Source organism: Trachypithecus francoisi, unplaced genomic scaffold, assembly GCF_009764315.1.
Source record: "Trachypithecus francoisi isolate TF-2019V2 unplaced genomic scaffold, Tfra_2.0 Lachesis_group13, whole genome shotgun sequence".
Lineage (NCBI taxonomy): Eukaryota > Metazoa > Chordata > Mammalia > Primates > Cercopithecidae > Trachypithecus > Trachypithecus francoisi.
In genome coordinates, this window is record NW_022681458.1 from 73,240,284 (window position 1) to 73,266,264 (window position 25,981).

Below are 25,981 nucleotides of genomic sequence, written 5' to 3' on the forward strand. Positions count from 1 at the left end.
GAAGGGAGAGGAAGAGGCAGCACAAATATATTGGAGGAGCTCCATGTGCTTATTTGACTTGAGATTCTGTTCATTTGAACCTTTAAAAATCGTTCATCTTTGCTTATACAGAGCTTCATCTGGTGTACCAAGCCTGAGGTTAATGACCGTTCATGCCAGGGTGCAAGAGTTGTCTATGCACTCAGACTTTTGTGCAAGACTGTTTCAGATGTTCTTTTAGGGTATTTGTCTCCACAAAACTCTATGGCTGGGCCAGGAGCATCTGGAGCCTGCAACCAGGGATTTTTCCAAGAGTAATCTTTTATATTGAGGGGGAAAGTTTAAAGGTATTTTTTTTTTGTCTTGTTATATTTTTAAGTAAGTTTTCACAACTACAGGCCTGTAAAAAATAAGGGTTGGGATAGCCCGAATTCCAGGCTTCTTGCTCGGCCCACTCTGCTCAATTTGCCTCTCCTTCAAAGGTGAATCAGCACTTTCCAAGGCCTGTTGACACCCTCACAGGGTTTCCCAAGCACACTCTGTGTTTGGGGTTATTGCTCTGAGTATGTTTCTCATATGTCACTGAACTGTGCTTAGGCTGCCCTCAGGGACATTGACCCTTAGGCAAATAGATAATGTTTTTGAAAAAGCTTGAATTCTGTTCAGTGCTTTAGAATGATGAAAACTGAGGTTGGACAAGGTTGTGAAACCTTTTGACTCTCCACAGTGGAGTCCATTATTTCCTCTGGCTTCCTCAAATTCATGTTCACAGGTAAGTAACTTATACTTGTCTCTGCAAATTCATTCCCTCTTCCCTTTAACTCTCACTTTGTGGGGTGTAGTGTTTCTGATTTATTAAAGATTGGTCTCTTGTCCTGTGTAAATAATGCTACAATACTTGGATAGAAACTTTCAGGATGCATTAATTATTTCATAACATTGTACAGAATACAGATGACTCTTGGTTGCTGTCTTCTTTATAGTAATGCTAGTTCATGCATCAATCTCTTGAGAGAGAGAGAGAGTGTGTGTGTGTGTGTGTGAGAGAGTATGTGTGTGGTGTACATGGGTGTGTGGTACAAATGACCAAATAGATTGAATAATCTGCTCAAAGTAAAAATACCAGTGGGTTTCTTTTTTAACTTGGCTTTACGAAAGCACAATTCTGTTTGCTCTGATAATCACAAATTCATTGATCACAAATTCTACCCTTGAAAGCTGGTTTGATACAGAACTACATGGACTTTGTCTTTTCTCCAACACCGTACTCATTTCCTCATTCTCCCGGTTTTCAAAAATATAGATACTAAAAAAAAATTAGCCGTGGATGCATGTTTAGAGGGGAGAAAGTTGGTTTCTAGGACTTAATTTCAGTTTTTAGGTTACCCAAGCCAGTGGGAATCATATATCGCTAATGACTTGAGCACAGAGATCAAATATTATTCACATTTCACACTCAGAATAAAAGACAGTATTTGTCAACATTTTTGCGGGGGAATAGCTTTTTAGAGATGTTAGAGACAAATTATAGTGTTTATAACCTAAAACTTTAATATTCTGGTCTAGTAGTGGTTATTATTAAATATTTGAAGTGATAACTTATTTACGAGCTCTTGTTTAACAGAAGTTCTTTTCTATGGGCAACAACGTCCCCTCACGGCTTACCCCCTCACCTTGGTTCTCCCTGCTGTGCTCTGTAACACTGTGATTGCCTCTGATTGAAGCCTTCATTTCCCTGTCTAGGAGCTTCTGTTTACACTCCTCCCCACTCTAGATTGCAAGCCCCTTGAATAATTTTTGTTTCCTAGTACCAAGAATAATGGTGACAAATATTAGTAGATGACTCCTAAAAATTGATTAAGAAGCTATTTAGGGGGAAAAAATGCCCATTTTGTGGTTTTAAAATGCTACAATTGCTATAAAATGCCCAAGTTTCATTGCAGAAATCAAATACTGGAGTTATGTTTTGCTTGGTCAAGAGGAAAGAACTGTACATTTAGAGACAAAGAATCGCTGTGGCAGTTAACTTTGTTAACATTCTATTTTTTTCCTAAGCAATTCTTTAGTCCTCTACCTCAGTGGTGCCTCTGAAAAAGGACTTATGTGGCCAATGGGATCACGTGTATTTATTTCCCTTCTCTATCAGCCACAGCCCTCAGGGCTGGAAGGGCCTCATTTTAGTCTATCCCCAGACAGGGTCTCCCACAGTGTTGACACACAGCATCAGCCCACAGTGAGCTTATCTGGAAAATAATGCTTTTCTATTTTCCTTGTTTCTTGGCATATATTAATGTTTCTTTCCTCCTCTAATGATCTTTCAGATAAAGAAATCGTTTGCTGAGCTGATAATAACAAAGGTGTCCTACCTACATTTTTAAATGTCAGCAGTGAAAGATGTTTTAAGGGTTTTTAAAGAAAAAAGAAAAGAAAACTGTAGCTTAGAAAAGACATCCAAATTGAAGAGGAGCAGGGGCAATTCTGTTCTCTCTGAGCAGCTCTGTGAAGGGAGAGTTTGTGGGGCTGGGGTCTTGAAAGGCTTTACTGAGGGTAAGACTTCACAAGAGAAAAGCCACGGAGGGACCCTCACATGATCAGAATATTCAGTGTGATGTGGGGCATGGTGCGGGGAGGTGCTCTCCACTCCCGGGTCTGGCCTGGTTCCCCTCACTGTCCTCAGCTCCTCAATGGCTTTGAGGGCATTCAGATTCTTCCTACCATCTTGACCTGAATGTGGAAAAAACTCTTCCTCCTTAATTAAGTCTAGAAAAGGTCAACATGTTTCAAAAAATAGCATTTGGGTGAAAATTAAATGGAAAGTGGAACAAATCTCTGCAGAGAAAATGAAAAACCCTAGAACACAGACAGAGTCACCTCTGCCTCTTGGTCTGGTGGGATTTCTATTCTTCTCAAACCGATTTCCTAACCTCTCTAGGTGTGCGCTCCAAGTCCCAAGCCTTATCAGGGTAACTTTTTTTAAGTATAAGTTTGATCATAATCTTTTCTTACCTGAAGGCTTCATTAGCTTCCCATGGCCTTTTGGATAAGGTCCCAAGTTCTCAGTGGTAAGGATCATGAGGCCCCGAAGGATCAACTAGCCACATCCTCCCGAGTTGTCCATCTGCCTCCCCAAGATTCACTGGGCTCCTTCAGCCTTGGACCCGGCTGCCCTATCTCTTGCATCTGGGCCTTTGCATGTGTCCTTCCCTGCCTGGACTGCTCTTCCCTCTCCTCTTCCCATGGCAAACTTGCTCTCATCTTCAATGTCTCATGCTAAGCACTTGCTCCAGAGCCTTCTATAGCTCTCTAGATGAGGCAGATCCTCTGCACGAGGACCCAGGAGATGCCTATATTTCCCCTTTCCTCACTGCCATCCTGCTTGATGCCTAATTTCCCAGCTATTGTCTGTCTTCCCTGCCACATTGTAAGTTCCATGAGGGTAGGGCTGGTTGGAGGGCTGGTGCTCCACACAATTCTTTAGGGTAGGTAAATCAGGTCCTCAGAGATTTCTTCCTGGGCCTCAGGCTGCCCTGAACTGATCTCACAGTACAGGGGTTGACATTTTCTGCAAAGAGCTATATAGTGAATATTTTAGGTATGGGAGACAGAAAGGGCCATATAGTCTGTCATTGGAGCACAGAAGCAGCCAAAGATGATAGAAAATGAATGGGTGTGACTGTATTCCCATAAAACTGTATTTACAAAATAGGATGGTAATAGTATCTTTCAGCCCAGAAGAATTCAGCTCTGAAGACACCTTTTCTCAGCCCTGACCCCCCTTTTTTTTTCCTTCAATTCTTCTACAATAACAATAGCCTGTTGCTAGCATTGATCCCAGCCATTGGTGAACGTCAGCCTGTCCATCTGTTGCTCCAGGCTGACATCCCCACCAGTTCACACTAGCAACCTTGCTGTAGTGGCCAGTAGTGGGCACTGACATTTTATGCTCTCAGGATCTTTGATTTCTTCCTGGCATGACTTGTAGAACCCTGTATCTCCTCCAATTTTGGCAGCCTCAGGACCTTTGTGGTACTGCTCATTTGGGCCCATTTTATTTATTTATTTATTTATTATTTTTTATTGTATCTTAAGTTATAGGGTACATGTGCACAACGTGCAGGTTTGTTACAGATATATACATTTGCCATGTTGGTGTGCTGCACCCATTAACTCGACATTTACATTAGGTATTTCTCCTAATGCTATCCCTTCCCCCTCCCCCCACCCCACAACAGGCCCCAGTGTGTGATGTTCTCCTTCCTGTGTCCAAGTGTTCTCATTGTTCAGTTTCCACCTATGAGTGAGAACGTGTGGTGCTGGGTTTTTCTGTCCTTGCAATAGTTTGCTGAGAATGATGGTTTCTAGCTTCATCCGTGTCCCTACAAAGGACATGAACTTATCCTTTTTTATGGCTGCATAGTATTCCATGGTGTATATGTACCACATTTTCTTAATCCAGTCTGTCATTGATGGACATTTGTGTTGGTTCCAAGTCTTTGCTATTGTGAATAGTGCTGCAATAAACATACGTGTGCATGTGTCTTTATAGCAGCAGCATTTGTAATCCTTTGGGTATATACCCAGTGATGGGATGGCTGGGTCAAATGATATTTCTAGTTCTAGATCCTTGAGGAATCGCCACACTGTCTTCCACAATGGTTGAACTAGTTTACAGTCCCACCAACAGTGTAAAACTGTTCCTGTTTCTCCACAGCCTTTCCAGGACTTGTTGTTTCCTGACTTTTTAATGATTGCCATTCTAACTGGTGTGAGATGGTATCTCATTGTGGTTTTGATTTGCATTTCTCTGATGGCCAATGATGATGAGCATTTTTTCATGTGTCTGTTGGCTGCATAAATGTCTTCTTTTGAGAAGTGTCTGTTCATATTCTTTGCCTACTTTTTGATGCGGTTGTTTTTTTCTTGTAAATTTGTTTGAGTTCTTTGTAGATTCTGGATATTAACCCTTTGTCAGATGAGTAGACTGTAAAAATTTTGTCCCATTCTGTAGGTTGTCAGGCCCATTTTTAAGGTCAAAGTACTAGGTTCTGTCAAATGACCATCTAGCTGACGGTTTCTCTTCCCCATCTGCTCCTCTCCAGCAGTGAGGTCTTTCAGAATGCTGTTGTTAGAGTCTAAGGTAGAAACATCTTTGATATATTTTTACCAGTAATGGTCAGGAGACTGTCCTCTAATGTGTGTATCTGTGTTGATAAGATTACACATTTTATCAAGAGAAAACTTCAACCCTGAATAGTTAAACAGAAGCACATGTAGTGTGCAGGTTATAGACTTAGCAGAGAGGAACACTGGAGTTGGTGTGGACAATTAAGAATTATTGGGGGATTCTATGATTAGGTGACCAAAGTCTGCCAACTAGTGCTTAGACATCTCGATTTCCTACTTTTTACTCCTAGATTCCCTTAAGTTTATTGGAAGATACATTTTTCTGGAATGCCTTGAAAATTCTCAGTCTGTTTCTAAAGAGATTTTGGGGAGGTTAAAATAATTTAATATATTAAATTGCACAGCAAAAATGAAATAACATTGAACCTTCTTTTCTTTTTTTTTTTATTATACTTTAAGTTCTAGGATACATGTGCATAACGTGCAGGTTTGTTACATATGTATACTTGTGCCATGTTGGTGTGCTGCACCCATCAACTCGTCAGCACCCCTCAATTCATCATTTATATCAGGTATAACTCCCAATGCAATCCCTCCCCCCTCCCCCCTCCCCATGATAGGCCCTGGTGTGTGATGTTCCCCTACCCGAGTCCAAGTGATCTCATTGTTGAACCCTTATTTTCAACTATGAATTTTCTTGTGTTAGTTTAAGTAAAATTTCATTATTGAAAATTTGTTAAGAACACTAATTAAAGCCTCCTGCAATGTATGAAACTCAAATCAAGTTATTAGGTTAGGTGCTAAAAAAGTGTTACAGCTAATGGCTGAGAGAGTAGATTTAGATAACATTATATCTGCTTGTAATCAGTGAGGAAAAATAATGTGGCAAAACACTATGGTACTCTTAAATCATAGAAAGTACCAAATGAGGAGGAGCTACGCTCTCAAGAACCTGCAAAACAAATATGTTTATCACCAAAAACCAGATTCCCACTGCATTTCCAGAGTTTCCGAAACTGGAAGCCATGTCCTCCAGCATCTGCTGTACGAGTTTCCCAACATCTCATCTGATAAAACAAACAAAAAAAAGAATTCGCCAGTGGGAGAAAACATGGTCTAATAATATATGTCAGATATATATTATTCTACATTCATAATGATACAAGGCAATTTGTCTAATATTCAATTCTGAAAACATTGTCTTTTGTGGCAAATATCACAGGCAAGGCTTTCATTTATTCTTTCTAGTAATTTTGGTTTTTCAGTGTACTTTTCCAAACTTACTGTTATAAAATTCCCAGTGTTTTTGTGGGTACTTGCAAATAATTAAGATTTTCAGCACAATGGCCTTCAAAAGTCTTTACTGCCATTTCTAAGCTGCCCAAAGATAAAGGGACTAGCTTCCATTTCTGACTGAACAACCAGTGCCTGCCTTCAGCCCTACAGAGTATACATCTTTTGAAGTATAGCTCCTTGGCATGTCAAAAAAGAACAGTGGACTACCAAAGTTCAGAGTGATGCACTTGATGCTGAGAAAAATAAACAAATAAAAGAACACCCTGTTCCATTTTGTAGCTGGCCTGGTACTCACACTTAAGTCACGTTATTCTCTTATTAGACATAAACATTCTCACGGAATACCAACCGCAAAGTGACCCTGAGTCAGTGCAAGCTCAATTAGTACTTTGTTCTCAGCAAAGGCAAAATCAAGGTCGCTGTGCAACCCACAATATACCAAACATCTTGCTAAATGAATGACTGCTATTTCTTTATCTAGTCACAACATAGTCCCAGCTTTTTAACAGCATCCAATAGAACAAATACCCACTACGTTAGCTCCTTCCCCAAATCACCTGATTAAAGCCCAAGTTCTATAACAGGTTCCTTCAACACCGTTTTACTGAGGTACCCACAGCCCCTGACAGTGTGTTCACCCTCGGTGCAATGAGTAGCAAACACAGCTTGTTTAACTACAGGTGTGTTCTTGGTGCTCACTGACTGAGGGGCATTGACAATGCTGTGGGCATAGAGACCCATGCTTGGATGAATTTTTGCCTTTTAGAATGTTACTTTTAACAGTAAACTAGAAACCACAAAAACGATTTGTAGGGGTATTCAGAAAGAAGCAAAATGTAAGCCATTGAAACCTAATGTATGCAACTGACAAGGGGACACAGAAGGAAAGTAAAGAGAATAGGTTGGTGGATTAGTATTCCTGTGCTTAATGGAGGACAGATTACTACAAATGACCCTGGAAGGGCAGGTGGGGTGGAGGATCAGGTAGGGGGGGACTGAGTCTTTAAGCTTGAAGGGCAAAGGGAACTTCAGCTATCTCCCTTCGTGCTAGCTGCTGTACAGATACAGTTTCATTTCATCTTCCCACCGTCCTGTGAGGTGGATTTTACCACCATTACCACCACTTCCTGACATGAAAGATGGAGAAATAAGGATGTGAAGAGAGATTTAAAAATAAATCCAACTATGTAGAGTGAAGCAACAGGTAGTATCAGGATCTGAGAGACTCCAAATTTCATGGGCAAGACACTACACCACTGTCCTCTAAATACTGTGAAGTATTTGCACACCAGTGGAAAGAAACCTTTTTAAATGGAGAGCTAAGCCAAAGGAAAAAATGATTGGAGACTAAATTTTTTAAATATTGTATTTTAAAATTAGGAAATGCAATAGTACATCTGTGGTTAAATGTTGTTTATTATTTTCTCATTATTAAAGAGTGTCTTTGTTTTTTGAAAAAAAGTTTTTGGTTAAAACTTCAAAAATTGTATAACCAGCAAATGTTACAGTCTCTGAATGCAATACTGCTATAGTGAACAAATTTTGTTCTTGAATGAAAGAATTTTGAATCTGGTTCTTTTAGTATTTTTTAAACCAGCCTCATAAACTACTTAATTAAATAACATTTCTCACTCTACTTCTTAATATTCTATTAAGGGATATTCTACAAAATAAGTGATGAGTGCTCCTCAAAACTGCCAAGGTCATCAAAAACAAGGAAAGCGTGAGAAATTGTCATAGCCAAGAGTTGCTTTGCAAGATATGACAACTTAATGTAACATGGTAAATTTGGTGTCCTAGATGGAATCCTATAACAAAAAAGCAATTAGGTGAAAAATAAGAGAATTTGAATAAATTATGCACTCTAGCTAATAATAATGTATCAATATTGGTTCATTAATACTAATGCAAGATATTTACAGTGTACATTGGTACATTAATACTAATGGAAGACATTAATAACTGGGTGTGGGGTACATGGGAATTTTGTACCATCTTCACAGTTTTTCTATGAAATCAAAACTGCTCTAATTTGTTTAATTAAAGGAGATTCCCCAGAGTTAGGAAAAAAAATTGTTTTCTATCATGAAGTATTTTATTTTCTACAAAATGATTTTGTTTTATTTAGGAGTGTTATCCTGCTTACGATGGAAAAATACATGATGATGTTACCACCCCAAGCTTGCTAACATTAACCCTTTTGTGGCATTATCCAGCTTTCCATTTGTTCTTTTTTAAATTTTATTTTATTTTATTTTAAGTTCCAGGGTACATGTGCAGGATGTGCAGGTTTGTTACTTAGGTAAATGTGTGCCACAGTGGTTTGCTGCACCTATTAATCCATCACCTAGGTATTGAGCCCAGCATCCATTAGCTATTTTTCCTAATGCTCTCCCCACTGCCCTCCCCCAATAGGCCCCTGTGCTCCCTGTGTCCATATCATGAAATATTTTAAAGCCACAGAAAAAAAAAAAGAGAGAGAGAAATTTAATGAACACCAAGTTAGCTCATTCCAACTTTATCATATCTTAAACATTATGCCATACTTGCTGAAACTTGTTTTGTTTTAAGAAATTAAAACATGCAGATACAGTTCAGGGGCCCTCTGAGCCCCTCCCCAGTTCATTCCACTTCTTTTCCTCAGAGGTAACCACTATCATTAATTCGGTGCTTATTAGTTTCAGGCAAGTCTTTATATTTCTACTCAGTATCTATATATCTATGAACATTACAAATAGCGATTTGCAGGTAACACATTTTACGTAAATGACATCATACAGTATCATTCTGAAACTTTCTGTCTTGTTTGTTTAAACTTACGTTGCTTGAGCTTTATCCATGCAAATTCACTGATTTTAATGGCTAGATAATATTCTGTTGTGTGTCTATTCTATAAATTATTGAAACAATCCCTTGTTCATTTATATTTTCTCCAAGCTTTTTGTTTCCAAAGAAATACTGCAATAAACAAGCTTACATATATCTCTGCATGCATTTTCTGAGTTTCAGCCTTGGCTGTATCACTTACTAACTTGTCCTCTTGAGCTTATAACTTAGTCCTTCCTACTTTAGTGCCCTTATCTGAAAAATGGGGATAGTCCTAGTACCCATCTCAGGAGGCTGTTGGGAGGTTTTATGGCATAGCATGTATCAAGCATTTAGAACAGTGCCTGGCACGTATTAAATACCATTATTAGTGTTAACTATTTTTTAAATTGTTAAGGAAAATACCAGAGAAGGATATTCTGGGACCTGGGGTATTAACATTTTTAGCCTTGCTAGATATTTCCAAATTGCTGTCCAAAGTCATTCAGTCAATTTCTATTCTCATTACCTGTGCATAAAAGGACCTGTCCTCCACATCTTCACAACACTTGGTACTACTGGATATTTCATCTTTGCCAATATTTCAATGAACAGTTTTAGTATTCACTGCTGATCGTTACCCCAAATTTATTCATTAGGGTTGCAAAATAATGATTTTTTAAATTTTGTAGGTTTTCAAAACTCGGGAATGGATAATGATTTTTTATTGAATACTTTTTGCATCTATGAAAATGATTAATTTTTTTTTACCTTAAATAGTCATTGCATTCCTGGGATCAACATTATTTCATTTTTTTCATAAACTGCTGAATTATATTTAACATTTTATTTATCATTTTAAAATCTGTTTTCAGAAGTAATTATAAACCTGTTTTTATCCTTTTTTGTTTTGTTTTGTTTTTTTTTTTTTTTTTTATTATACTTTAAGTTCTAGGGTACATGTGCATGACGTTTATATCATGTATAACTCCCCAATGCAATCCCTCCCTCCTCCCCCCTCCCCATGATAGGCCCCAGTGTGTGATGTTCCCCTTCCCGAGTCCAAGTGATCTCATTGTTCAGTTCCCACCTATGAGTGAGAACATGCGGTGTTTGCTTTTCTCTTCTTGTGATAGTTTGCTAAGAATGATGGTTTCCAGCTGCATCCATGTCCCTACAAAGGATGCAAACTCATCCTTTTTTATGGCTGCATAGTATTCCATGGTGTATATGTGCCACATTTTCTTAATCCAGTCTGTCACAGATGGACATTTGGGTTGATTCCAAGTCTTTGCTATTGTGAATAGTGCCGCAATAAACATACGTGTGCATGTGTCTTTGTAGTAGAGTAATTTATAATCCTTTGGGTATATACCCAGTAGTGGGATGGCTGGGTCATATGGTACATCTAGTTCTAGATCCTTGAGGACCACTGCTCAGTGAAATCAAAGAGGACACAAACAAATGGAAGAACATACCATGCTCATGGATAGGAAGAATCAATATCGTGAAAATGGCCATACTGCCCAAGGTGATTTACAGATTCAATGCCATCCCCATCAAGCTACCAATGACTTTCTTCACAGAATTGGAAAAAACTGCTTTAAAGTTCATATGGAACCAAAAAAGAGCCCGCATTGCCAAGACAATCCTAAGTCAAAAGGACAAAGCTGGAGGCATCACGCTACCTGACTTCAAACTATACTACAAGGCTACAGTAACCAAAACAGCATGGTACTGGTACCACAACAGAGATATAGACCAATGGAACAGAACAGAGTCCTCAGAAATAATACCACACATCTACAGCCATCTGATCTTTGACAAACCTGAGAGAAACAAGAATGGGGAAAGGATTCCCTATTTAATAAATGGTGCTGGGAAAATTGGCTAGCCATAAGTAGAAAGCTGAAACTGGATCCTTTCCTTACCCCTTATACGAAAATTAATTCAAGATGGATTAGAGACTTAAATGTTAGACCTAATACCATAAAAACCCTAGAAGAAAATCTAGGTAGTTCCTTTTTTGTTTTGATGTCAAGATTATACTTGCTTTATAAAATGATTTGGATAGCTTTTCTTGTTTTTATTTTCACCAAAACCATTTGCATAAGATTAGAATTATCTACTGTTTGAAGTTTTAGTAAAATTTGCCTGTAACATTATCTAGCCCTGTTGTTTGTTGAGGTGGGAGACTTTTGAATATTGAACCAATATTTTAATAGCCATTACTTTTCAAGTTTTCTATTCCTTTATCAACAAATTTTGATAACTCATATTTTTCTAGAAAATTAATCTTAACCTGATTTTCAAATTTACTACCATAAAATTACTCATAGTATTTGCTTATGATTTAAAACTTTATTTATTTTACCTTTCCCATTTTCTATTAGTATTTGCGATTTAAATCTCTTTTCCTCAACAGTCTTATTGACTTGCATGTTTTTAGTTATTTCAAAAAACAACTTTTGAATTGATATATCCTTTCCACTGTTTATCATTTTATTTTGTTTTCTATCTTATAAATCTTGCATTTTTATAGGTTCTTGATTAGAACATAATTCATTTATTAATCTTTTAAAAAACAAAATGCATTTATCTTTATAAATAAATCTTGAAGTATCTTTTTAGCTGTAGCCCACAAGATTTTATATATTTGTTATCACTATGTTTTAAATACGTTTTATTTCTGTCATGATTTCATCCTTAACCCATAGTTATATGCATATGTATTTTAAAGTTTGCAACACACACACAATTTGACTGAGTATATGTGTGTGTGTTTTACTAGTGTTTAATTTTTTAGTTTTTATTTAATTGCATTGTCAGAATATACACTCTTAAGAATAACAACACTATAAAGAAATACATAGTTTTTATTTGTAGAAATTTTTGATGGCTTATTAATGGGTAAGTTTTTTAAAAATGGCAAATGTAATTGAAAAATGTCTTGGTTGCAGGTTCCATAGTAATGACATTTGTCATGAAAATCCATGGACATTGTGTTACAATTATAATTAAATATATATTTTATTAAATCAAATGAAATTGCCAATATTTAATCTTTTTTTACTTAGAAAGTTCAACTAATATATGAACAATGTTCAATCAAATTTTAAGAAAAACAAATTTTATATAGTAAATTACATAAAATTACCTATTTTTTATTTTAAAAGCTTTTACGTTTTCTAATTTTTCGTCTGTTTATCAGTTTCTAATAAAGATGTGTTTAAATTTTTCATTACAATTGCAGATTATATTGTGTTAGGTTGCTGGGTATATACAGCCCAATAATTGATTTGTCTTCTAGCTGGATTGTACTTTTAATTATTATATGTCCTTTATTATATCCATTATTGTTTTGAATATGGACTCTCTTTTTCTGACATTAACATAACAGCTTTGAGAAATCAGTATTTGTATGACATATCCTTTTCATCCTTTAATTTTTGACCATTTTTATGATTTTATAAATTATTTCTTTTATAATAAGTATATGTCTGGATTGGCTGGGTGTGGTGTCTCACGCCTGTAATCTCAGCATTTTGGGAGGCTGAGGCAGATGGATCATCTGAGGCCAGGAGTTTGAAACCAGCTTGGCCAATATGGTGAAACCCCATCTCTACTAAAAATACAAAAATTATCCAGGCGTGGTGGCGCACACCTGTAATGCCAGCTACTTGGGAGGCTGAGGCAGGAGAATCACATGAACCCAGGAGGTGGAGGTTGCAGTGAGCCGAGATCATGCCACTGTACTCCAGCCTGGGCAACAGAGCGAGACTCCGTTTCCAAAGAAAAAAAAAAGAAAAAAAAATGTATATATTTGGACTTTAAAAAATTCCGTAAACCGGCCGGGCACGGTGGCTCAAGCCTGTAATCCCAGCACTTTGGGAGGCCGAGACGGGCGGATCACGAGGTCAGGAGATCGAGACCATCCTGGCTAACACGGTGAAACTCCGTCTCTACTAAAAACTACAAAAAACTAGCCGGGCGAGGTGGCGGCGCCTGTAGTCCCAGCTACTGGGGAGGCTGAGTCAGGAGAATGGCGTAAATCCGGGAGGCGGAGTTTGCAGTGAGCTGAGATCCGGCCACAGCACTCCAGCCTGGGTGACAGAGCGAGACTCCGTCTCAAAAAAAAAAAAAAAAAAAAAAAAAAAAATTCCGTAAACTGATCTATCTTTTTTTAAAAAAAACAACTTTTTGAGGGTATAATTTACATATCATAGAGTTCACCAATTTAAAGTATTCAATGGTTTTCAGTATATTAACAGAGTTGTGCGACCATCACCATATTCTAACTTTAGAACATTTTCTTCATCCCCAAAAGAAATCTGTTACCAGTCACTCCTCATTCCCCTCCCACCCCTACCCCTAGCCCCGTATTAGGCAACTACTTATTTATTTTCTGTCTCTACAGATATGCCTATCTTGGATATTTCATGTAAATAGAATCATACAGTATGTGATCTTTTGAGACTGTCTTCTTTCATGTAGCATGATTTTGAAGTTCATCTGTGTAGTATGTATCAGTACTTCAGTCTACATACATTTACCGTAATTACTGAACCATTTGTACTATTTTCAATAACCTTCATTTATATTTTCTGTTTGTTATGCTTTTTTTGGTTTCTTTAGTTTTTTTTTAATTTTTGTTGGATTGATGAAGTTTTCTACATACTCAGTTTTTAATCCTTGCGTATTTAGAAGCTATGGATTTTACTGGTACTTTTTCATTGCTTTTTCTTAAAATTTTCAGATATTGGTTGAACTTTGTTCAGATATTAGTTGAACTTTGTAAATAAAAAATGATTAAATATTGGCAATTTCATTTCATTTAATCAAATATATATTTAATTATAATAGTATAAATATATATTTAATTATAATTGTAAAACAATGTCCTTAGATTGTCATGACAATGAACCTAACATACTTTATCTGCATATTGAACACCTTATCTCGTGTTCAAGATACACTCATATCTACACTATTGTGTAGAGTTTTAGTTATGCTCTTTTGAAATACAAAAGGTTATACTTGGTATCAATATTTGATTGGCCGTCCTGACATATTTTGTTAACTCTTGTGCTCACCCTTGTTTCTCTTTTTCATGGCTCCCTTCTGGATACTCCTTCTGGCTAAGGCACATCCTCTAGTTGTTGTTTTATGCAGGTCTGTAAGTGGCAACTCTCTTGACTTTGAATGTTTGGAAAGATGCTGAATGATTTTTTGGCTCAGTATAAAATTCTAGGATAAAGATTACTTTTTCCCTCATCACTTTGAAGACTTTACTCCACTGTTTTCTAGCCTCTATTGCTGATGAGAAAACTTCCGTCAGTCTGTTCTTTATATTTGGATAATGCATTTTCCCCTTTTACAGTGTTTAGGATGGATTTTGTTTATTCTTGATGCTTTACTACAGTTTGATTCTTGAACAGCACAGGTTTGAACTGTGCAGGTCCACTTATATGGGGATTGTTTCCAACCAATCTCAGAAGAAAAATACAGTATTCTCAGGATGCAAAACCGGTGGATATGGAGAGCCAACTTTTCCTGTGCTTAAGTTCTGCAAGCTGACTGCGGGACTTGTGTATACCTGGATTTTTGTATATGCAGATTTTGGTATATGTGGGAGTGCTAGAACCAATCTCCTGCATATACTGAGGGACATTTCTAGATAATGTATTTAAGTTTTGACTGATATTTATTCCAATCAATTATTGGAGCCTACTGTTAATTTGAAGAATCAGGTTATTGCTTCTGGAAAATTCTTAGTAATTATCTCTTTAATTATTGCACTTCTGTCATTCTCCACTCTCTGCTTCTGGGATTCCAATTAGGTGAGTTCAGTTTTTCATAATTCCCCCTTCCTCTCTCTTATTTGTACATGTGTATATATGTATGTAATATATATCACTGTCTCCTCCTATAACCTCCATGGGTCTGCATTTCATCATAAGGAATAGCTGCTTCAATGCTGGGCAGCAGTTTCCTCAGGGTCTTCTCAGCAGTGCAAGAGGCCCACATTAGCTCCTCTGGCCCCAAGCAAAGAGATGGTCTCTAGCTCCCTGTTTGATTTGGGGCACTTACAGTCCTCTCAGGAGCTAAACTCTCACACTCGTCTGCATCCAGACCCTGAGGGGGAAATACCAGCTGCTTCTGTGCTCTGTTTACTCTTTGGTGCTTCTCTGCCATTTCTGGTTCCTGAAGATGTTTATTTTTATTTGTTTGAGTTCGACTGAATCTCTTTAAAAACATGTTATCCATCATTGCTATATATTTGAGGCAGAGAAAGTTAGTGAAGCATAAACTTCATGCTGAATCTAGTGTCTATATCCTGGAATTCTCTGCCTGTACCCTCTATAAACTGATTTTTCCACTGTGAATAAGACTAACCATGACTCTGTCGACATTTACATTTTATTTAGACAATGTCTCCTTTCTGTTCCTTTGAGCCAAGCTCGACTCACCTTATCTTGAGGTTGCATTTACAAAGGAACACTGAAGTTTACCCAACAGTATGTGGGTGTTATTCATCAACTACAGCAACTCAAGAATATCACCAGTTGGTTTGCCTTTCTCGTGGTTTTCACGTTTTCTCATTAAAAATAAATAAAGCACAGATAAGCAGAAAGAATAACCACCCATCCAACAATGAGAGGAAAATTGATCAATGGTTTTGGTTTATCTTTCCTATAATTAAGCTATAGAAAACAATCATCCATGTAATAACTAGTGAAAACCTTCATCAATGGCTGTAGCTTATCTTTCCTGATAATCAGGTTCTTTCAGGGAGTTATTAACCAATTTAAAAACCTGCTTTTGTCTGAGATTGATTAGTGAAGATTATTTCTTGAACCAAATTGTTTTTTTCGTTTGGCTACTTTGGTTAAAGAAGAAAGAAAAGATAATAATTGCAATGATTCTTTTACTTTATAGGGTTGTTGCCTGCAGATTGCAATTACCATGTCTGACCCAGTAATTCTTCGAAGTGTAAAGAAATTTGGAGAGGAGAATGATGGTTTTGAGTCAGATAAATCATGTAAGTGACTTTTTTCTCTCACTGCATCTTGTACAAGGAGAGGTGAGAACAAAAGTGGGACAAGTTGGTGAAGTCTCAAGGAGCAGAAAAAATTCAGCAACAGTAGGTAGAACTATCATTGGGTGTGATCCTTACACACAACTCTGTGGCTCTCCCTAGAATCCACATAACGTACTATCTGAAAGCACTAGGTAAGAACACACCAAGTGTAGGTAAATGAAAGCATCTCTCAGCAACCCCTTTCCTAGATAGAGTAGGGTTGTTCCAGCGGTGGCTGTTATGACTAACTTTATTCCTGTATTGTTATTATTAATCATAATTTAGTAAGTGCTCCTCCTTAGGAAGAGCTGTGCCCAGACTCTGCAGACCAGAATGAGATCATGTGGAGGGGCTTGTAGCACTAGCACCTGGGATGTCCTGGGCTCAGATGGTTCTAAGCTGTTGTTTTCTAACCCTATGATTTTATATTTTACATATGACAAAATTGAGACTTGGATATGTTTTTGAAACTTGCCAAGGGTCACATGAGTAAAATTAATGGAACCATAATTCTAATCAAACAGTTGTGTTTGATTACCAAGCCCAAGATATTGCCATCTGTCAACATTATCATGCCTCTTTACTTTAATAAGAAGTGTCAATGACATCTTGTTATTAACATCTTATTGTTAATCTGTGGTCTATATTTTAAACAGATAAATTCTGACGCTTTTAAAGAACCAAACAATAAAACAATAAATAAATATCAATTTTATTTTGTAGTTCAAAAAGTCAGATCTTCTTCAGCTAATTTAGAAAGGTTGCTGTCTATTTGATATTCAGATGATGCAAATATTTCATGTCCTGAAGAACAGTCTGTAAATGAGTAAACGTAGCAGCACTCCTGGACCCTAATGAGTGTCTTCGTGTGTGTGTGCGTGTGTGTGCATGTAGAGAGAGAGAGAGAGAGAGACAACATGAGCAGGAAAAAAAGAAAAGGCCAATAATCATTTGGTAATATTCCATGAATAAAGGTAATTTATAGGAATATTTTTCTAGAGCAAATTTCTTAATGACTGTATTGCATTTTGTCATTATTATTAACTGCTTGTTTGCACTGATTTTTTTATGACAGATAATAATGATAAGAAATCAAGGTAAGTGACTGATTTCAACTATGCAGCATCTTTTCTAGAATAACTCCATAATATTCATATCAACGGCACAAAACAGAGAATATTTTCATGCACATTGCACTTCATATAAAATAATATATATAATCCATTCTTTTTCTCTTTAAAAATTACTATAATTTGGTTTTTAAAACCTTTTGGAAAATCTCTTCTGGATTAAGTCCAAATATCCCCCATGTATTCAGGAATGGCACAGAACTCCTGACCTAAGAGGGAAGAGGAAAAGTTGAACAACAAGTATAATTTCATGGGCATTGGGGAGGTCCCTAAACCCCAAATTCTTGCCAGAGGCAAAGAGTAGAAACCTAAAGTGTTATTATTGCATATTTCTCTTTAGCTAAAGATTTTGGATTCTCATATAGAACAAATATAAGCTAATCACAGTCTGGTATGAAGGCAGGATTAGATGAGGTCTAATTTAGAAGACGGAAGTGAGACATCAGGTAAGTTCCTGAAGTGGAGGTGGTGGAAAGGGAAGGGTTAAAGGTATTTTAGAAATTTTAAGTAATTCACAGCAGAGGGAGGGAGTGGGAGTGGTAAGATTAGCTTTGGGCTGGTAGTGGTCAGGTCAGCCTGGGCCTCTGAGAGCCACATGTTTCTTATTGGGTGGGGAATTTTAAAAATGGGTGTGGATGTAGATGAATGGCAAGGAGAGGATGAGTAGGAAGTTGAATGAGTTGTTTTGTTTTTAGAGGAGGTGAGCGTGGAATGAGAAGAACACAGCAAAAGTTTGCCAGAGCTGCTGAGAGGAATGGGAGCCACCTGTAGAGGAATGAAGTGTGCATTGCATGTTGAGCTGGAGAGCACACATTCACTCCATTAATTCATTCATTTTGTAAATATTAATTGAGTGTCTATTTGGTATCAGACACTATTGTAGGTGCTGAGGGTATAGAAGGTACAGAAAAGAACAAAATAGGCAAAAGTGTCTGCCCTTGGGGAGTTTACATTTTAGTGAGGGAGATATAATAAACACTGTAAATAAATCAAATGTATAGCATGGTAGCTAGTGATAATCTATCACTTTCTTCCTGAGAAGGAAAAATAAACATGGAAATGGAGCTATGAAATGGTATGTGGGGGGTGGGGTTGAAATTTTAAAGACTTTGGCCAGGGAAGACTCTGTTGAGTAGGTGACTTTTGAAGGAAGGTCTAGCGGGGGTAGTGGAGCTGTCCCTGTGGTTACCTAAAGAAAATGCATCTGGGGAGAGGGACTAGCAGGTGCCCGCACCCAGAGATGGGAACAGCTGGGCATGGACAAAGGTCAGCAAGAGGCCAGGAGAGTGGGGTGTTGAGAACTAGAATATAGTTGGAGGAGGTGAGGTCAGAGAGCTAAGGGCCAGACCGTGGGGAGTCTCAGAAAAAATTTGAGATTCTTTTCTGGGCCAGAAGGGAAGCTTAGGGCAGCTGAGTACTCGACTCTGCCTGTGTTGGTATCCATTCACAAGGTGGTAAGGTTGTATTCAGCAGGCCCAGCAGCCTGGCTTAAGGAGAAGAGGGTAAACAGCTGGATGGATGCAGGATGAAGTTTACAAGGATGATGTAGAGAAAATAATTGACGATGATGGTGAGAGTGTGGTTCAAATGCCTGGCAGAGGGACCTTGGCTGCATGGGGAAGGAAGCAAAATCTTAATGGGGTTTAGCAATGGAAGGAAATGAAGGATTTAAGGGACTGCACGGCTCAAGTGAGGTTGATGAATAGGTGTGGAAGGAGGAAGAAGTGAGAAAATGAAATACATGGGCAGTCACAGAGTGCCAAGGAGTTAAACATGTCAGACAGTAGTTCCTGGTGACAGCAAGGTCCAGGATGTATTCATGGACTGGGTGACTCAGGTTAAGTCAAGATCCCTGAAGTTGAAGAGGTCAAATACAGGTTAAACATGGCCTTATGGGAAATGAAATGAATGAGAAATATTAAGGAAATATGATTCTATGAAAAGTATGGGCATGTTCTTGAGTTTTTCATCATATCAACATTAAGGTAGTTGTAAACTTTTTAAGTGTGAGGAAGCTTTCAAATTAGCTAATCCAATGACTTCAGCTTCCCCATGAGGAAATGCAGTCACAAATAGATTGAGGGTCATGACTGAGGGCAAAGGGTTATTTGTTGGTATAACTGGGAGTATAGAGGACTTTTTACTTTCTCTCCATACCTCTCAGGTGTTCCTCTCTGTGAATTCCTAGTGAACCTGAGATTGAGCTATACTGAAATCTCTAGAAGAGATAAATCTAGAAGTATAAAGCTTGTGTTTAAGATATCAGGCTTGGCCAGAATTTCCCAGCCAGTGAGGATTTTCTTTCTTACTAAAGAATAACTCATAAAATCACTACCTAGGGATAATTTCCCATTGTATTGGAAAGGATGGTCTTTAAATCCCTGTGTTTTTCTCCTCAGGTTACAAGATGAGAAGAAAGGTGATGGCGTTCGAGTTGGCTTCTTTCAATTGGTAATAAAACTGTGTTGATTTATGGCAGTGACTGTGCAACTATAAATTGTTTAGATCATGAAGGGAGTGTTAAATCTTTAGTCATATTGGTAGGTTTTTAACTTCAGTGATCACTTTTTCAGTCATAGGCTTTGCCTATGTGATAACATGTTGAATAACTATTAGAAATATGTTGCTCATAAAACATGCAAATCCTGTCCAATAGATCAGAAAAATGTCTTGGAAAATTATCACTCAGCCCATGGTTATATTTGTAAGGAAAGTCATCGCAACAATCACATTATATATATTTATTCTTATGACAAATCTTTAGAAATTTCATAGTATAGGTATTTACCCCAAATTTGCTCAGGATGGAGGCATTTCTAGGCATAAACTGGCACTCTTCATTGTCACTATCAGTTGCACAAAACAATTTATACTGTTGCTGAATGCCCCACACAGTTTATCTACTTGTCAATGGCATCACTGACAGTGATTATTTTCCCCTTGAGTTGTAGATGAGTAGCTAAAAACTAAAGTCAGCTCCTGAAATAAACAGAATGAATTCAGAGACCAGGAAATTTATAACATGATCTAACAATGTAAGAGTCTAATGTTTTAGATAATTGATGTACCATGTCATTTATTTCAATATAATTAGTACGAACCTGCTGCTCAATTAAGATGATTCCCGTGAAATTTGGTGTTGAGTACTATTCATCAGAATCTAGTAACTAAAATTAAATAGTCCTCCTACCTCTCCTGCTTTTCACCCATAGATGATCTCTGAACCCTTTGTTTTTCAAGTTTCGGTTTTCTTCATCAACTGACATTTGGCTGATGTTTGTGGGAAGTTTGTGTGCATTTCTCCATGGAATAGCCCAGCCAGGCGTGCTGCTCATTTTTGGCACAATGACAGATGTTTTTATTGACTATGACATTGAGTTACAAGAACTCCGGATTCCAGGAAAAGCATGTGTGAATAACACCATCGTATGGACTAACAGCTCCCTCAACCAGACCATGACAAATGGAACACGTTGTGGGTAGGTTGTTTTTTCTTTATTTTTCACTTTTTTTGCTCATATCTTAAATTGTAATTCAAGATATATAGAGGGGATTGTACTGACTGAACTGGAGTGGCATCTAACACAAAGAGAATAGAAACATGAGTTTACCCATATTTCTAGAAATTACACTGCCTCAAATTTCCTTCTATCTTACTATGTTTTAAAATCTTAACAGAAACAGGATTGAAAGTCACTCGTCAAATACGTCAGCAAATTGTAACCACTTCATTGAGTATAGGCTTGAGCTTGACAACACCAATACTTAACGCCACTAGGGAGGTGACCCATGAATTTTGCTTGAGTATCATCTCCAAGAGTTCTTTTTTAACCGCCCCACTAACTCCCCTCTGCCCCTTAGCTTCGTGGCTGTGGCTGGTGATCCACTTGATCCTAAACCTTCCATCTGTAATGGGAATTTCGTGAACATGCTGCATTACTTGGAGTAGGGGATACTAGTCTCAACCAGTAGTTGAGTTTGTTTTCTTTTTTTTCTTTTTTTTTTGATGGAGTCTCCTTTTTCACCCAGGCTGGAGTACAGTAGTGTGATCTTGGTTCACTGCAGCCTCCGCCCCCTCGGTTCAAGCGATTCTCATTACTCAGCCTCCTGAGTAGCTGGTATTACAGGCGCCTGCCACTACGCCCAGCTAAGTTTTGTATTTTTAGTAGAGATGGGGTTTCATCATTTTGGCCAGGCTGGTCTCAATCTCTTCAGGTGATCTGCCTGCCTCGGCTTCCCAAAGTGCTGAGATTACAGGCATGAGAAAACTGGTGCAGTGCTGTGATCAGAGGCAACCATGCAGAAGTAGCCAGAACTCACACAGACACAGTCACTATGCTACTATTCTCTTTGTGATAAACCTGACAGGCCACCTTGTAATCAGTGAATCCGTCATGTACTCAGGACTGACTCATTGTCATAGCATGGACTTTGCAGTGTGCCTCATGCTGCCTCAAGGTCAGAACAAGCTTATTTGCACGTACGAACCCACATATTCAGATTCAAGAATCAAGGGTGGGGCACATCTTGGCTAGAAAGACACTAGGAATGGCTCCCTCAAAGGAATTTATAGTTTTCACCTTCATTTTTGGAATTTTCTATAGGCTTGATTCCAGACTATGAATAAGTCCTTCAAAGTCATTGACACTTCCATAATATTATCTCTATTAGAGTCTTTCATTCATTTACTCATTCAACCAAAATTTTTTTAAACATCAACTGTATACCAGGAACTCATGAAAGCATCAAGGACACAGTTGTCTTAAGAGTATGGTCCCGGCCAGGCATAGTAGCTCATGCCTGTAATCTTGACACTTTGGGAGGGTGAGACGGGAGGATTGTTTGAGCCCAGAAGTTTGAGACAAGCCTGGGCAACATAGTGAGACCCTGTCTCTACAAAAAAAATTTTTTTAAATAGCTTAGCTTTGTGGTATGCACCTGTCATCCCAGCTACTTGAGAGGCTGAGATGGGAAGATCACTTGGGCCTGGGTGTTTGTGGCTGCAGTTGCCTGTGATCGCATGGGTGACAGAATGAGACCCCATCTCAGGAAAACCAGGAGTCATGATCCCTATCTTTGTGAAGCTTAAGCCTAGTAAACCATCATTCAGTTAATGATCTTTTAAAAAATATGTAGTGACAGACTTGGAGGTACCTGATAGAAAACATAGGATAATATACAATGTGAATTATTCTTTATAAACAACAAGTCTACTCATTCTATATAAGTTCCCTAATGTCTAAATATGTATGTTTCTTTTCTAAAATTGGAAGTTTCTTTTCATTTGAAAAACTCAGAGCAATTTGTATAAAAGAGAGACTGAGTTCAACAAAAGTCTTTGAAATCCTTCATTTATGTTGGAGGACAGAAGTGAACTGCTTTTTACAGAGGGGTTTGACCGCAAAACATAAAATTAATCATTCTGCCCTTTGAGAAAAAAATGCATTCAGACCTATGTGTGATGTAAATTGACCCAAACTTATGAAGATAAGTTTTTGAGGAAAAAGCCCTCAAGTATATCTTATTATGCCTTAAAATTTGGAAATAAATGTTGGAGGGGTCAAAATTTGAGGCATATACATGATACTAGGTGCTTATGAATATTTGTCTAATGAATTAAAGAATGAATCTACTTTCAACATTTGCATCATGGCCATCTATTAAAAAGGAATTCTCTGGTGGCCACTCATTACTCACTGTCTTCATTGTTACTGGGACACATACCCGAAGGCCAGCAAAGAATACAAACTGAAGCTTTCCAAAGTCCATTGGCTTTGGCTGAATTCACATGATACCAAATGTGAATGGACATTTGTCCTTTTCTTTTTTTAAAAAAATTCATACAGATAGCTGAAATTGTATGGACTATACCTTTCTAGGCATTTCTTTACTAGAAACTCCTTGATGAGTTAAATACTTTCATTGTGAGTTATTATGATCATTGACATGAATACTATTTGTGTTACTTCTGAATAACATGTTTGTTAGCTGTTATGTGGTAAGATCACTGTGAATATGGACTTGGGTGGGGCAGAGGAGAAGAGAGAGGACATTTTCCTACCTGTAAGTAGTTTATATACCTCCAAAGTCACCCAAACTATTTGCAAGTTTCTTTCGTGGAAAAAGTGTATCATTAAAGGTACGGTTTCTCCTTTTATTATAATAGATATATTAGTCTTGGAATATACAAGATAACCCAATAATTTTAGCAACAAAAGCATGTATGTGTAGTGACAGGAGCTGGTTTTACTCTTTTATTATATTGGTTTCCACATGTCAATTGTAATCTATTGGATGGAATTTTTAAGTTAAAGCCTTCCAGATGGTTGTCAGTGAATTACACTGATAAGGATTACAGAGCGTCAGGTCTCTTGATTAACTTATCAGAATTTCTGGTCAGAACAGTTAAATAATAAGATTAAAAAAATGAAAGCAGATGAAGGACTAGGAAGTTAAAATACCACAATTGCAATTTCGTTTTATTTTCGTTTATCCAATTAAAGTATAAACACTCAAATGGAAGCAACAAAGTCTCATGTAACTTAATTGTGGAAGAGACATACCATAATTTCTGCCATATTCTATGGGTCACAGAAACCAACCCTGGTATAGTTTGGGAGGAGTCTAAACAAGTGTGAATGCTGAGAGATGAGAATTTTAGGGGCCCTTTGGAGGCTGATTACTACTGTGGGCATTGGGGAGCTCAAGTTTTCACTTCCTCTCATACAGATAAATCAGTGCAGAAATCTAGGCCTGTCCTTTCACTTGGATTTCAGTCTATATTCTTAGCAATGTATATTCAGTTTGTATAAGCAAGCACTATTTTCAAGCTAGACAGTTTAGGCTATATAATTTTATAACAGCTTTATTGAGATACAATTCACATACCATAAAATTCACCCACTTAAAGTGTACAATGAGATGTTTTTTAGTATATTTATATTTACAGAGTTGTGCATTCACTGCCACAGTCAATTTCAGAACATTTTTATTACCAAAAAAAGAAACCCCTTGCCCCTCGGCCATCACTTTCTAGTACCTCATCCTCCTCCCTATCTCTAGGCAACCACTAATCTGCTTTCTGACTATAGATTTGCCTATTCTGGACATGTCATATTAATAATATCATATAATATGTGATCCTTTGAGATTGGCTTCTTTAACTTAAGTATTTTTTTTTTGCAGTTCATCCACTTGTAGCATGAATCAGTATTTTCTTTTTATTGCTAAATAATATTTAATTATATGGATATAATACATGTTATGTATCTGTTTATCAGTTGATGGACATTTGGATTGTTCCCACTTTTGAGCTATTACAAATAATTCTGCTATGAACATTTGTATACACATTTTTGTGTGGACATGTTTTCATTTCTCTTGGGTACGTGCCTAAGAGTGGAATTGTTGTATCACATGGTAACTCTATGTTTAACTATTCTAGGAACTGCCAGACTATTTTCCACAGTGGCTGCACCACTTACATTTCTGCTAACAGTGTATGAGGGTTCTAATTTCTCCACATCCTCACCAGCACTTGTTATTTAGTATCTATGATATCTCTCATAGACAGAAGAATGACCCCCAGAGATATCCAGGTCCTTATCCCTAGAACCTGTGAATGTTACCTTGTATGGGAAAAGAGTCTATGCAGATGTGATTCAGTTAAGGATATCAAGATGGGGGAGACTATCCTGGATTATCCAGATGGGCCCTAAATGCAGTCATGTGTGTTCTTAAAAGGGACAGTTGCTAAGAAGGCAGAGGGGGATTTGCCTGTAGAGAGAGGAGTAGAGGCAAGGTGACTACACAAAAAAAGAATGGAATGATATTGCCACAACTGAGGTGTGCCAGCAGCTATCAAGAGCTGGAAGAAGCAAGGAGAAATTTCTCCCTTAGAGCCTTTGGAGGGAACACAGCCCTGTCAGCACCTTGATTTCCACCCAGCGAAGCTGATTTTGGGCATGTGAGGGGATCTATTTCTCTTGTTTTAATTGTGGTAATTGTTACAACAGTCATAGGAAATCAATACAATAGCCATCCTAGGGAGCATGAAGTGGAATCTCATTGTGGTTTTGATTTGCATTTCTCTGAGGACTAGTGATGTCGGGCTTCTTTTTAGGTGCTTGTTCGCCATTTGCACATCTTCTTCGGAAAAATATCTATTCAGATCTTTTATTTGGAAATAAATAATATAACAAAATACATATTCAGCCCTTTTTAAAACTGGGATATATGTCTATTGATTATTGAGTTGTAGGAATTATTTATATATTCTAGATATAAGTTCCTTATCAGAGATACAATTTGCAAACAACTTTTCTCATTCTTTGGGTTGTCTTTCTAACTTCTTGATAATTATCTTTGAAGCACTAAGGTGTTTAATTTTGGTGATGTCTAGTTTGTTCTTTTGTTGCTTCTGAATTGGTGTCATATCTAAGAAACCATTGCCAAATCCAAGGTCTTGATAATTATCTTTGAACCACTAAAGTGTTTAATTATGGTGATGTCTAGTTTATTCTTTTGTTGCTTCTGAATTGGTGTCATATCTAAGAAACCATTGCCA

The 25,981-nt window shown here is 37.5% G+C and overlaps 1 protein-coding gene across 1 annotated transcript in view; it reads left to right on the forward strand.

Moving 5' to 3' along the window:
• The first annotated feature begins 541 nt into the window (after nt 1-541).
• The window catches only part of ABCB11 (ATP binding cassette subfamily B member 11), a 116,420-nt gene continuing 90,980 nt past the window's right edge, over nt 542-25,981 (forward strand). Inside the window, exons 1-5 of the mRNA XM_033231222.1 lie at nt 542-751; nt 16,144-16,246; nt 17,361-17,382; nt 19,815-19,866; nt 20,656-20,894. Of these exons, the coding sequence (XP_033087113.1) occupies nt 16,171-16,246; nt 17,361-17,382; nt 19,815-19,866; nt 20,656-20,894 (389 nt within the window). The 5' untranslated portion in view covers nt 542-751; nt 16,144-16,170. The remainder of the gene's footprint in view (nt 752-16,143; nt 16,247-17,360; nt 17,383-19,814; nt 19,867-20,655; nt 20,895-25,981) is intronic.